Here is a 12,457-nt window from a genome sequence, read left to right on the forward strand (position 1 = left end):
TAGAGTGCTACAAGTACAGTGATCGCTAGCATAGAGTGCTACAAGTACAGTGATCACTAGCATAGAGTGCTACAAGTACAGTGATCACTAGCATAGAGTGCTACAAGTACAGTGATCGCTAGCATAGAGTGCTACAAGTACAGTGATCACTAGCATAGAGTGCTGCAAGTACAGTGATCGCTAGCATAGAGTGCTACAAGTACAGTGATCGCGAGCATAGAGTGCGACAAGTACAGTGATCGCTAGCATAGAGTGCTACAAGTACAGTGATCGCTAGCATAGAGTGCTACAAGTACAGTGATCGCTAGCATAGAGTGCTACAAGTACAGTGATCGCTAGCATAGAGTGCTACAAGTGCAGTGATCACTAGCATAGAGTGCTACAAGTATAGTGATCGCTAGCATAAAGTGCTACAAGTACAGTGATCGCTAGCATAGAGTGCTACAAGTACAGTGATCGCTAGCATAGAGTGCTACAAGTACAGTGATCGCTAGCATAGAGTGCTACAAGTACAGTGATCACTAGCATAGAGTGCTACAAGTACAGTGATCGCTTGCATAGAGTGCTACAAGTAGTGATCGCTAGCATAGAGTGCTACAAGTACAGTGATCGCTAGCATAGAGTGCTACAAGTACAGTGATCGCTAGCATAGAGTGCTACAAGTATAGTGATCGCTAGCATAAAGTGCTACAAGTACAGTGATCGCTAGCATAGAGTGCTACAAGTACAGTGATCGCTAGCATAGAGTGCTACAAGTACAGTGATCCCTAGCATAGAGTGCTACAAGTACAGTGATCGCTGGCATAGAGTGCTACAAGTACAGTGATCGCTAGCATAGAGTGCTACAAGTACAGTGATCGCTAGCATAGAGTGCTACAAGTACAGTGATCGCTAGCATAGAGTGCTACAAGTACAGTGATCGCTAGCATAGAGTGCTACAAGTACAGTGATCGCTAGCATAGAGTGCTACAAGTACAGTGATCGCTAGCATAGAGTGCTACAAGTACAGTGATCGCTAGCATAGAGTGCTACAAGTACAGTGATCGCTAGCATAGAGTGCTACAAGTACAGTGATCGCTAGCATAGAGTGCTACAAGTACAGTGATCGCTAGCATAGAGTGCTACAAGTAAAGTGATCGCTAGCATAGAGTGCTACATGTACAGTGATCGCTAGCATAGAGTGCTACAAGTACAGTGATCGCTAGCATAGAGTGCTACAAGTACAGTGATCGCTAGCATAGAGTGCTACAAGTACAGTGATCACTAGCATAGAGTGCTACAAGTAGTGATCACTAGCATAGAGTGCTGCAAGTACAGTGATCGCTAGCATAGAGTGCTACAAGTACAGTGATCGCTAGCATAGAGTGCTACAAGTATAGTGATCACTAGCAATTCCAATAGCCTTAGTTTTGGGCATCTATCTTCAATTCTGGGAACAGCCGTTAAACCGTTGCACAGAAGTCATTAAACGAACCTTTTGATAACAATACCAAACCGTATTGTCTACAAAGCAACCTTTTGCACAAAGGAGATTCTGAATTTGTGTCAGCAGACTCTGGGGTAATTTAACAAAAACATTAGTCCATTTAAGAGCAATGGGGTGTTGTTCATTGACCTTGACAGAAATTGGGAAGACTTTCGCTTTGACTATGCAAACAGGAGGATCCCATGCTGATAACAAGAATCCCCTCAATAATAAACTGAAGAAACTTTATGGTATGACTTGATAAAGATGTGGAAGTATACTTTCTAAACATCTAAAGGAAGTGCACATAGTCGGAAAGAGATATGATAATCGTACACATCTTGAAGTTGTCCATTTGAAGACATTGAATTTCCTTAGCTTTGATGCTGCAAAGAGTTTATTTTGCAAACCAATTTGCTATAAAAGTGGTAGGACATTTTAATGGCATGATTGTAACAAAGTGACTGACTTTCTTAGTGACTCTAGGCTCTGGTAACTAGGAGGAGATGGTTATTGTCTCTCCGCAGCTCAGGTTCCTCTCTGAGCACGGAAGCAAGAATCTGAGCTTCTCACCAAAGAGATCACCCTGGTCCAGCCAGACCTGAAGCTTTCTATTTCGCTCTCCACAGATGCTGCTTGACCTGCTGTGTATTTCCAGCATTTTCTGTTTTTATTACTGATGTTGATTGAGTCAGAAACGTTTTTAATTCAACAAGGTGAGGGGCATCATTATTGAGGAATGGAATATAGATTTTCCATTTTTGGTATCCAGTGACAATATTATGCACTTCCAGATAAAATAAAGTTCAACCATGATTCAGAGTAAAACTCCCATTCTCCACATTGACATATCTTTGCAGACTTTCTGAGTAAACTATGGACAACTTTATACTGTGGGCCCATGTCCACTATGAAATAAGTTGAGCCTTGAGCCTGTCCATGGAAGGGTGGGGGTGCAAGCAAAATTGAGGATGCTCATTGTCATAAATCGCAACTTCTACAAGAAGTAACTCAGGAAGTACTACTTGATGGCCAGCTGAGGGCACCGTCCGAGGAGTATAAATACTCGGGCGTGGGCCCAACTTGGCCAGAGACAATCTGGAAACAGGAAGCTAGTGACTACTAACTAGACCTCCATGTTTTGTTACAAGTCGATTAAAGCCTTGCTTTATGTTCAACCAAGTGCGTAGTGAGTCTTTATTACGTCACTCATGATGTTGTTTCTAATGAAATCATGTGTCAAATACTCACAAAGTGGTCACTTCATATATATAACAGCAACCTTCTTGTGGGGACATAGAAATTTAACTATAATGGGAGATTGTGTAATCTTGGGTTATATTCCCTAGTGATGAAGTGGTTATCGGGTGATCTGACTAAAATGTTTAAAATGATTGACAGTATAACTAGAGAATGACTCTTAAGTCAATTAAAAGTAAATCCAGGAATGTCAGAATATGGAATGTAATGCCCCAAAGCTTACAGATGCAGAATCAATTGAGGTGTTAAAATTGGACATATTTATTATTTCGGATTAGAGGATAAAGATGAATGGGCAGTGAATTAAGATTAAAAAGAAAGGTATCACCAAAACTGTATTTTATACATTGTTAAAGAAATCCTTATTTTTATCGATATGTCTGAGGTAACATTTATGTGTGAGCTGTTCCTTTTGTGACTGCGAGGTGGAATAATTAATTTAACCTATGGCTAAATTCAATGGTGTCAATATTAATAGTTTATCGTCTGTATGATGTGAAAATGACTGTGTAAGCTGTACCATAAAAAGATGTAAGAGATTTCCGCATTGTTTTCACAGGATTTGCCATCACTGAAATATCGTCAGAGGCCTCATCCAAGTTAAAAGTATCATGGACACCATACCCTCATGCTAATACTTACGTTATTGACCTAAGGATTGTGAATAATACCAGAAATCTACCATTCACCGTCATCGCACCTCCCTTTAGCACCAAAAGAACATTTCAAAGGTTGAGAGCAGGAGTGCTGTATAACGTGACAGTCAAAGCTTTTAGACATTTGACTGTAGCCGCTACTGCATGGCGAACAGGAAGAACGGGTAAGATAATCCTCACTTCCTTAATGGAGACAAGGGTTGGAATTCCCCGCCCCGCCTTTTCCATGTGTCAGCTTGGATCATTGTATAGCACTCTTGATTCTAGGTCAGGAAGCTGTGGGTTCAAGTCCCACACCAGGTGCATAAGCTTGTATTTCAGATCAACAGTGCAGTGCAGTGCTAAGGCAGTGCTGTAGTCTTGTAGGTGCTATCCTCTTGGATTAGACATTATACCAAACTCCCATCTGTCTGTTCCGGTGGTTCAGGTGGACATTGAAGATCACTTGACATTATTCAAAGAAGGGCAGAGTGTCCTCCTGCTGTTCTGCCAACATTCTTCATCAACCAGTATCACCAAAAGAACAGATTAACTAATAATGCATCTCATTGCTGTTTGTAGGATGTTGCAACCATGTTTGCCTATATGAGAACAGTGTTGGCACTCCAACATTAATTTATTATGTGAAATGCTTTGAAATGGCTCGATAAGGTGCTATAACAGGTAGGAGGGAGAATTCCACCCAAGGTTCCCCCAATAGTTGGTCAGAGTTCTTAGTTCATTGTCTGGTGTGGTGAGGCCTGCTAATTATAAGCTGATAGTCTTGCTATGGTAACAAATCCTGCTTACTAAAGCCTGCCTAAAAGGTTTCAGTGCTGCTCCACACGTTAACCCAGAAAACTAGCAAAAATGATTTGGGGGCAATTTAAACCTAACCTGTTCATTGGGAAACTGAAATCAATGGAATAATATTGGGCGGGGTGTAAAACCAACGATCCCATGGGTTTTACACCCAATGAGTTAGGTTAAAATGATCCCCTTTTGTTTCTATTTCCTAGTGCCAACTATCACCTTGGAATAAAGAGGGTAGACAAACAGGCAGCAGACCTGCTCCCAAGTCTCTGCCATCCTGCTATGACTCTCCCTCCACTTTGGCCTTCGTTCCTGTGGGAAAGTGGCTGGCCAACACTTGGCTCCTTTCCCAATGCATTGTACCATCTCACCAAAGGGAGTTTAGTATCTTTGTAAGTTATATGTGCCAAATGAGAATTGTAAAGTGGTATCAGATGAGTTTTGCTGTGTACTTGTCTATGTAAATTACTGTACTGTAAGTAATATGTTCAAAGGAGTATCATCATCCAGAGTTGCTATCCTCACTGCATGGTGGAGGTTTTTCTCACAGGCAATAGGATGTTGATAATGTACCATCATTTACAGTAAGACTTTAGGGCATTAATTGGAATTTAATACTGTTTGAGCATGAGACAATCCAGCAATGCAGTGCATTGATATATTAATATGTGATAAGAACTATATTTACCTCCACCATTCCCAACACATGATGAATGCTCAATTTCAGGTTGATGGAGCAGATTTTAGGCTATAGTGTTTCCCAACAGGGAGCAAAGTAGGAGGAGAAGTTAATATACTCCACACTGGCAACCAGATGTAGAGTGGAATTGACAAAGGCCCATCATTGGCTACCTGGTGCCCTCTCAGTTGGGCACGGTGCATAGTGTGGAGGGGAGAAAATAAGTTCAGAGGGTAACATTTGGTAATAATGTTTGAACAATATTTCCTTCATATGTAAAATTGTTTTTATTTCCGTTAGTGGATAATATCATAGTGACAGTGAAATACCATACACTTATTTTAAGCTTCTAGCAGTTTCAGAAAAAAATTACATTTCTTTTCATAAACACTGTTTGGTTGTTAACAATCCCATTTTGTTTTTTCATTTGTGAAGTGCCAAGGAGACCACAGTTGCTCAGCCTAAAATCTAATTCAAGTTCAGTAATCATTGCTGAATGGACTAAAGTACTGGGAGTAAATCGGTACATTTTGAATGTGAAATCCAACACTAGAAACTATAATTTGACATTTAGCAACAGCAAAGGAATTATCCCAGGATTGGATCCGTCCACTGTCTACAGCATTAAAATCTTTGCTGCAAATTCCGCTGGTGTTGGAGGTGCTAGCAAAGTAAGGAACGTCGTCACCTGTAAGTAACCTTTTTGTTGCCTACATATAGCTGTAAAACCTCCTTTCATAGAATCCGATCTAGAGTAAATGTGGAAGTCAGATTTGGGTCCATTTATGTTTGGTTTGGTGTACAATTGAAATAGTTCATTTTAAAACTATTTTCAAATGTTGATGGAGAATGGTTGTATTTGATTCAAGCTATGAAGAATAACAACAACTTGCATTTATATAGCACCTTTAACATAGTAAAACATCCCAAGGTGCTTCACAGGAGGGTTATCAAACAAAATTTGACACTGAGCCACATAAGGAGATATTAGGACAGATGACCCAAAGCTTGGCCAAAGAGGTAGGTTTTAAGGAGCGTCTTAAAGGAGGAAGAGAGAGGTAGAGGGAATTCCAGAGCTTAGGGCCTAGGCAGCTGAAGGCATGGCCATCATCGCAGGGGCAAAGGGAGTGGGTGATGCACAAGAGGCCAGAGTTGGAAGAACACAGCGATCTCAGAGAGTTGTAGAGCTGGAGGAGATTACAGAGATAGGGAGGGGCAAGACCATGGAGGGATTTGAAAACAAGGATGAGAATTTTAAAAATTGAGGTGTTGCCAAATGCAATAACATGCAAGCTTATAAATTCTGCACCATTTATGGTGTGAAATTAGTGTTGACTGGATGGGGAGAGGAATTTTATCCATCTTTATCCTGGAGAAATTAATGGGACTGAAAGCCGATAAATCCCCTGGATCTGATGGCCTACATCCTAGGGTTTTGAAAGAGGTGGCTGTAGAGATAGTGGATGCATTGGTTGTCATTTTCCAAACTTCCAATCCGCGGGAACCATTCTAGAATCTATGGAAGGTGGCAAATGTAACCCTACTATTTAAGAAAGGAGGGCGAGAGAAAACGGGGAACGACAGACCAGTTAGCCTGACATCAGTAGTAGGGAAAATGCTAGAATCTATTATTAAGGAGGTGGTAACAGGGCAGTTAGAAAATAATAATAGGATTGGGCAGAGTCAACATGGATTTATGAAAGGGAAATCGTGTTTGACAAATCTGTTAGAGTTTTTTGAGATTGTAACTAGCAGAATAGAGAAGGGGAAACCAGTGGATGTGATGTATTTGGATTTTCAGAAGGCATTCGATAAGGTGCCACACAAGAGGTTATTAAACAAAATTAGGGCTGATGGGATTGGGGGTAATATACTAGCATGGATTGAGGATTGGTTAATGGACAGAAAACAGAGAGTAGGAATAAACGGGTAATTTCCGGGTTGGCAGGCTGCAACTAGTGGAGTACCGCAAGGATCAGTGCTTGGGCCTCAGCTATTCACAATCTATATCAATGATTTGGATGAGGGGACCAAATGTAATATATCCAAGTTTCCTGATGATACAAAACTGGGTGGAAATGTAAGTTGTGAGGAGGATGCAAGGAGGCTTCAAGGGGATATAGACAGGCTAAGTAGTGGGCAAGAACATGGCAAATGGAATATAATGTGGAGAAATGTGAAGCTATCCACTTTGGGTAGGAAAAATAGAAAAGCAGAGTATTTTTTAAATGGTGAGTGATTGGGATATGTTGGTGCTCAGAGGGACCTGGGTGCCCTTGTACATGAATCACTGAAAGTTAACATGCAGGTACAGCAAGCAATTAGGAAAGCAAATGGTATGTTGACCATTATTACAAGAGAATTCGAGTAGAAGATTAAAGGCAATTACTGCAATTATATAGGGCCCTGGTGCGACCGCACCTGGAGTATTGTGTACAGTTTTGGTCTCCTCACCTAAGAACATAAGACGTAGGAGCAGGAGTAGGTCATTTGGCTCCTCGAGCCTGCTCCGCCATTCAATAAGATCATGGCTGATCTGATCTTGGCCTCAACTCCACTTCCCTGCCCGCTCCCCTTAACCCTTGACTCCCTTATCGTTCAAAATTCTGTCGATCTCCACCTTAAATATATTCAATGATCCAGCCTCCACAGCTCTCTGGGGAAGAGAATTCCAAAGATTCACGACCCTCTGAGAGAAGAAAATCCTCCTCATTTCCGATTTAAAAGGGTTTCCCCTTATTCTGAAATTATGCCCCCTAGTTCTAGATTCCCCCACGAGGGAAAACATCCTCTCTGCATCTACCCTGTCAAGCCCCTTCAGAATCTTATATGTTTCAATAAGATCCCCTCTCATTCTTCTAAACTCCAATGAGTATAGGCCCAACCTGCTCAACTTTTCTTCATAAGGCAACCCCTTCATCTCCAGAATCAACCTCGTGAACCTTCTCTGAACTGCCTCCAATGCAAGTATATGGGGTCAAGCAAGGCTGTGTCATTGCACCAATGCTCTTCTCGATCTTCCTTGCTGCAATGCTCCATCTCACCCTCAGTAAGCTCCCCGCTGGAGTGGAGCTAATTTACAGAACAAACGGGAAACTGTTCAACCTCCGTCGCCTCCAGTCCGGATCCAAGGTCGTCCCATCCTCCGTCATCAAATTACAGTATGCAGACAACGCTTACATCTGCGCTCACTCGGAGGTCAAACTCCAAACCATCGTCCACACCGTCACCGAAGCGTACGAGAGCATGGGCCTTACACTAAACATCTGTAAGACAAAGGTCCTCTACCAACCTGCTCCCGCCACACAGTACTGTCCCCCGATTATCAAAATCCACGACAAGGCCTTGGACAACATGGACCACTTTCCATACCTTGGGAGCCTTCTGTCAACAAGGGCAGATGTCGACGACGAAGTCCAACACCGCCTTCAGTGTGCCAGCGCAGCCTTCGGTCGCCTGAGGAAGAGGGTGTTTGAAGACCAGGACCTCAAACCCGGCACTAAGTTCATGGTCTACAGAGCAGTAGTGATACCCACCCTGCTGTATGCCTCAGAGACATGGACCATGTACAGCAGGCACCTCAAAGCACTGGAGAGGTACCACTAACGCTGCCTCCGCAAGATCCAGCAAATCCATTGGCAGGATAGTTGCACTAACGTCAGTGTTCTTGCTCAGGCCAACATCCCCAGCATTGAAACTTTGACCACGTTCGATCAGCTCCGATGGACGGGTCACATTGTCCACATGCCCGATACTAGACTCCCAAACCAAGTGCTCTACTCGGAGCTCCGGCACAGCAAGAGAGCCCCAGGTGGGCAGAGGAAATGCTTCAAGGACACCCTCAAAGCCTCCTTGAAAAAGTGTAACATCCCCACCGACACCTGGGAATCCCTGGCCCAAGACTGCACAAAGTGGAGGAGAAGCATTCGGGAAGGCGCCGAACACCTCGAGTCTCTTCGCCGGGAGCAAGCGGAAGCGAAGCGCAGGCAGCGCAAGGTCAACCCAAGCACCCCACCCACCTGCCCCTTCAACCACCATCTGCCCCACCTGTGACAGAGACTGTAGGTCCCGCATTGGACTCATCAGTCACCTGCGAACTCATTTTTAATGTGGAAGCAAGTCACTCCCAGTTCCGAGGGACTGCCAAAGAAGAAGATCTTTCCTTAAATAAGGAGATCAAAATTGTATGCAGTACTCCAGGTGTGGTCTCACCAATGCCCTGTACAGTTGTAACAGAACTTACCTACTTTTATACTTGATTCCCTTTGCAATAAAGGCCAACATTCCATTTGCCTTCCTAATTACTTGCTGTACCTGCATGCTAACCTTTTATGATTCATGTACAAGGATCCCCAGATCCCTCTGTACCTCAGCATTTTGTAATCTCTCCCCATTTAAAAAATAATTTGCTTTTTTTATTTTTCCTACCAAAGTGGATAACCTCGCATTTTCCCACATTAAACTCCATCTGCTAGATTTTTGCCCACTCACTTAGCCTATCTATATCCCTTTGGAGATTCTTTGCATCCTCTACACAATTTGCTTTCCCACCTACCTTTGTATCATCAGCAAATTTGGCTACATTACACTCAGTCCCTTCATCCAAGTCATTAATATAGATTGTAAATAGTTGAGGCCCCAGCACTGATCCCTGCAGCACCCCACTAGTTACAGTTTGCCAACCTGAAAATTATCCATTTATCCCGACTTTCTGTTAGTTAGCCAATCCTCTATCCATGCTAATGTATTACCCCAACCCCGTGAGCTCTTATCTTGTGTAGCAACCTTTTATGTGGCACCTTATCGAATGCCTTCTGGAAATCCAAATACACGACATCTACTGGTTCCCCTTTATCCACCCTGCTCGTTATATCCTCAAATAACTCCAGCAAATTTGTTAAACGTGATTTCCTTTTCATAAAACTATGCTAAGGAAGGTTCTACTTGCCATAGAGGGAGTGCAACGAAGGTTCACCAGACTGGTTCCTGGGATGGGGGGATTGTCCTTTGAGGAGAGATTGAGTAGACTAGGCCTATATTCTCTGAACTGTTTAGAAGAATGATAGGTGATCTCATTGAACCATACAAAATTCTTACAGGACTTGACAGGGTAGATTCAGGGAGAATGTTTCCCCTGGCTGGGGAGTCTAGAACCAAGGGTCACAGTCTCAGAATAAGGGGTCGGCCATTTAGGACTGAGATGAGGAGAAATTTGAAATAACAACAGAAAACGCTGGAAAACCTCAGCAGGCCAGGCAGCATCCGTAGAGAGAGAAACAGAGTTAACGTATCAGGTCGAAGACCTTTCGTCAAAACTGGAAAAAAGCAGGAAAAGGAGCAGATTTTAAAGCAAGTTTAGTGGCAGGGAAATGGGGGAGGGGATGAAAGAACAAAAGGGAAGGTCTGGGATAGGATGGAAGGCAGGAGAAGAAAAGAGGCATTAAGAGATATTCAAGGCAAGAGGAGATGGTAATGGGACAGGTTAAGAAACAAAGGATGGCTCTAGATGAAGTGTGAATTGCGCTGGCAGAGTGAAAGACAGCTGCCATGTGGGAGGGAAGAAAAGACACAAACAAAAATTGTGGATAAAATATATATATATGATAGGGGCCGAGGTTATGATCTGAAATTGTTGAACACTGTGTTGAGTCCAGAGGGCTGTAAAGTGCCTAATTGAAAGATGAGGTGCTGTTCCTCAAGCTTACGCTGAGCTTCCGTGGAACAATGCAAGAGGTCGAGGACGGTGAGGTCTGAGTGGGAATGGAGCGGTGAATTAAAGTGACAGGCAACCGGAAGCTCGGGGTCCCCCTTACGGACGGAACAGAGGTGTTCCGCAAAGCGGTCACCCAATCTGCGTTTGGTCTCCCCAATGTAGAGGAGACCACATCGTGAGCAGCGAATACAGTATACTAAATTGCAAGAAGTACAAGTAAATCGCTGTTTCACCTGGAAGGGGTGTTTAGGGCCCTGGACAGTGGGAAGGGGGGGGGTACAAGGGCATGTGTTGCATCTCCTGCTCTTGCACGGGAAGGTGCCGGGTGAAGGGGAAGGGGTGCTGGGGGTGATAGAGGAGTGGACTAGGGTGTCGCGGAGGGAGCGGTCCCTACAGAGTGCTGAAAGGGGAGGTGAGGGGAAGATCCGTTTAGTGGTGGGATCATGCTGGAGGTGGCGGAAATGGCGGAGGATGATCCGGTGAATGTGGAGGCTGGTGGGGTGAATGGTGAGGACAAGGGGAACTCTATCTGGTTCCAGGAGGGTGGGGCAGGGGTGAGGGCAGAAGTGCGGGAGATAGAACGGACCCAGTCGAGGGCCGTGTTAACCACAGTAGAGGGGAATCCTCGGTTGAGGAAAAAGGAAGACATGTCGGAAGCACTGGTGTGGAAGGTGGCATCGTCAGAGCAGATGCGCGGAGAATGGAATAGAGTCCTTACAGGAGGCGGGGTGGGAGGAAGTGTAGTCCAGGTAGCTGTGGGAGTCAGTGGGCTTGTAGTGAGGAGAAATTTCTTTACTCAGAGGGTAGTGAATCTTTTGAATTCTCTACCCCAGAGGGCTGTGGAGGCTCAGTCGTTGTGTATATTCAAGACAGAGATCGATAGATTTTTGAATATTAAGGGAATCAAGGGATATGGGGATAGTGCAGGCAAGTGGAGATGAGGTAGAAGATCAGCCATGATCTCATTGAATGGCGGAGCAGGCTCGAGGGGCCGAATGGCCGACTCCTGCTCCTATTTCTTATGTTCTTCCCCCCCCTCCCCCCACCATTGTAATATCACTTTTTGGTGGTGGGAAATCCCACCAGTTCTGCCTGTTGTACAACCAGCATTAAGTACGCCTGAATAAACCAAGTATACTTGTCATATGACGCCTTAAGTGGGCCCCTACAGTGAGATCAATTCCCACTGGGACATTGACATATCAACAAGAGCAACATCGAAAAAAATTACCCAAGTTCCAAACGTAGGTCGCCCGGCCTGCGCCCTTCCCCTTTAAAGTGACAAGGTACCACTCTGAAAGTCCACTGGCTCTGCAGTGTGGGTGCCCACCCTTATATTTAAATGATCCTGCCCCAAATTTGGAACAGGGTCAAAGTGAAGGCAAATAGACGGGCCACTGGACTTCCAGAGGTGTGGAATTTCAATCTCCTATTCTTTGCTTTCCACGGAAGCAGCCTTACACTTGATTCAGGCGGGTGTGCTGCTTGCCATTTTGCAGGCCTGACCACCCTCTCCCCCGATTTTCAACTGTCGGTCACCTGATTTTCAGGCTCAAAACAGGTGGCTGCAAGTTGAATCTCTTGCCTATTGTCACCAGTCTAACATTTAGTTAAGTATTGTTAAACATTAACTAAACTTTGGATCATAGCCAATTTAGTGGAACAATGCTAAACTACCATATTAACTACCATATCTACGACATTGGTTCTGTCTTCACAAAGGAGGACACAAATAACCTCCCAGAGATATCGGGGAACATAGGGTCTGATGAAAGGGAGGAACTGAAAGAAATCAGTATTTGTAGGGAAATGGTGTTAGGGAAATTGACGGGATTGAAGGCCGATAAATCCCCAGGACCTGATAATCTACATCCTAGGGTACTTAAGGAAGT

At 44.0% G+C, this 12,457-nt stretch overlaps 1 protein-coding gene across 1 annotated transcript in view; it reads left to right on the forward strand.

Annotated features, from left to right (window-relative positions):
• Positions 1 to 12,457, forward strand: part of LOC147121900 (fibronectin-like) — a 124,183-nt gene that overhangs the window by 58,758 nt on the left and 52,968 nt on the right. The window contains exons 3-4 of the mRNA XM_085978040.1: positions 3,285 to 3,545; positions 5,288 to 5,542. Of these exons, the coding sequence (XP_085834166.1) occupies positions 3,285 to 3,545; positions 5,288 to 5,542 (516 nt within the window). The remainder of the gene's footprint in view (positions 1 to 3,284; positions 3,546 to 5,287; positions 5,543 to 12,457) is intronic.

This window comes from Somniosus microcephalus, chromosome 3, assembly GCF_052327205.1.
Source record: "Somniosus microcephalus isolate GS21.2 chromosome 3, FLI_Smic_1.0, whole genome shotgun sequence".
Taxonomy (NCBI): Eukaryota; Metazoa; Chordata; class Chondrichthyes; order Squaliformes; family Somniosidae; genus Somniosus; species Somniosus microcephalus.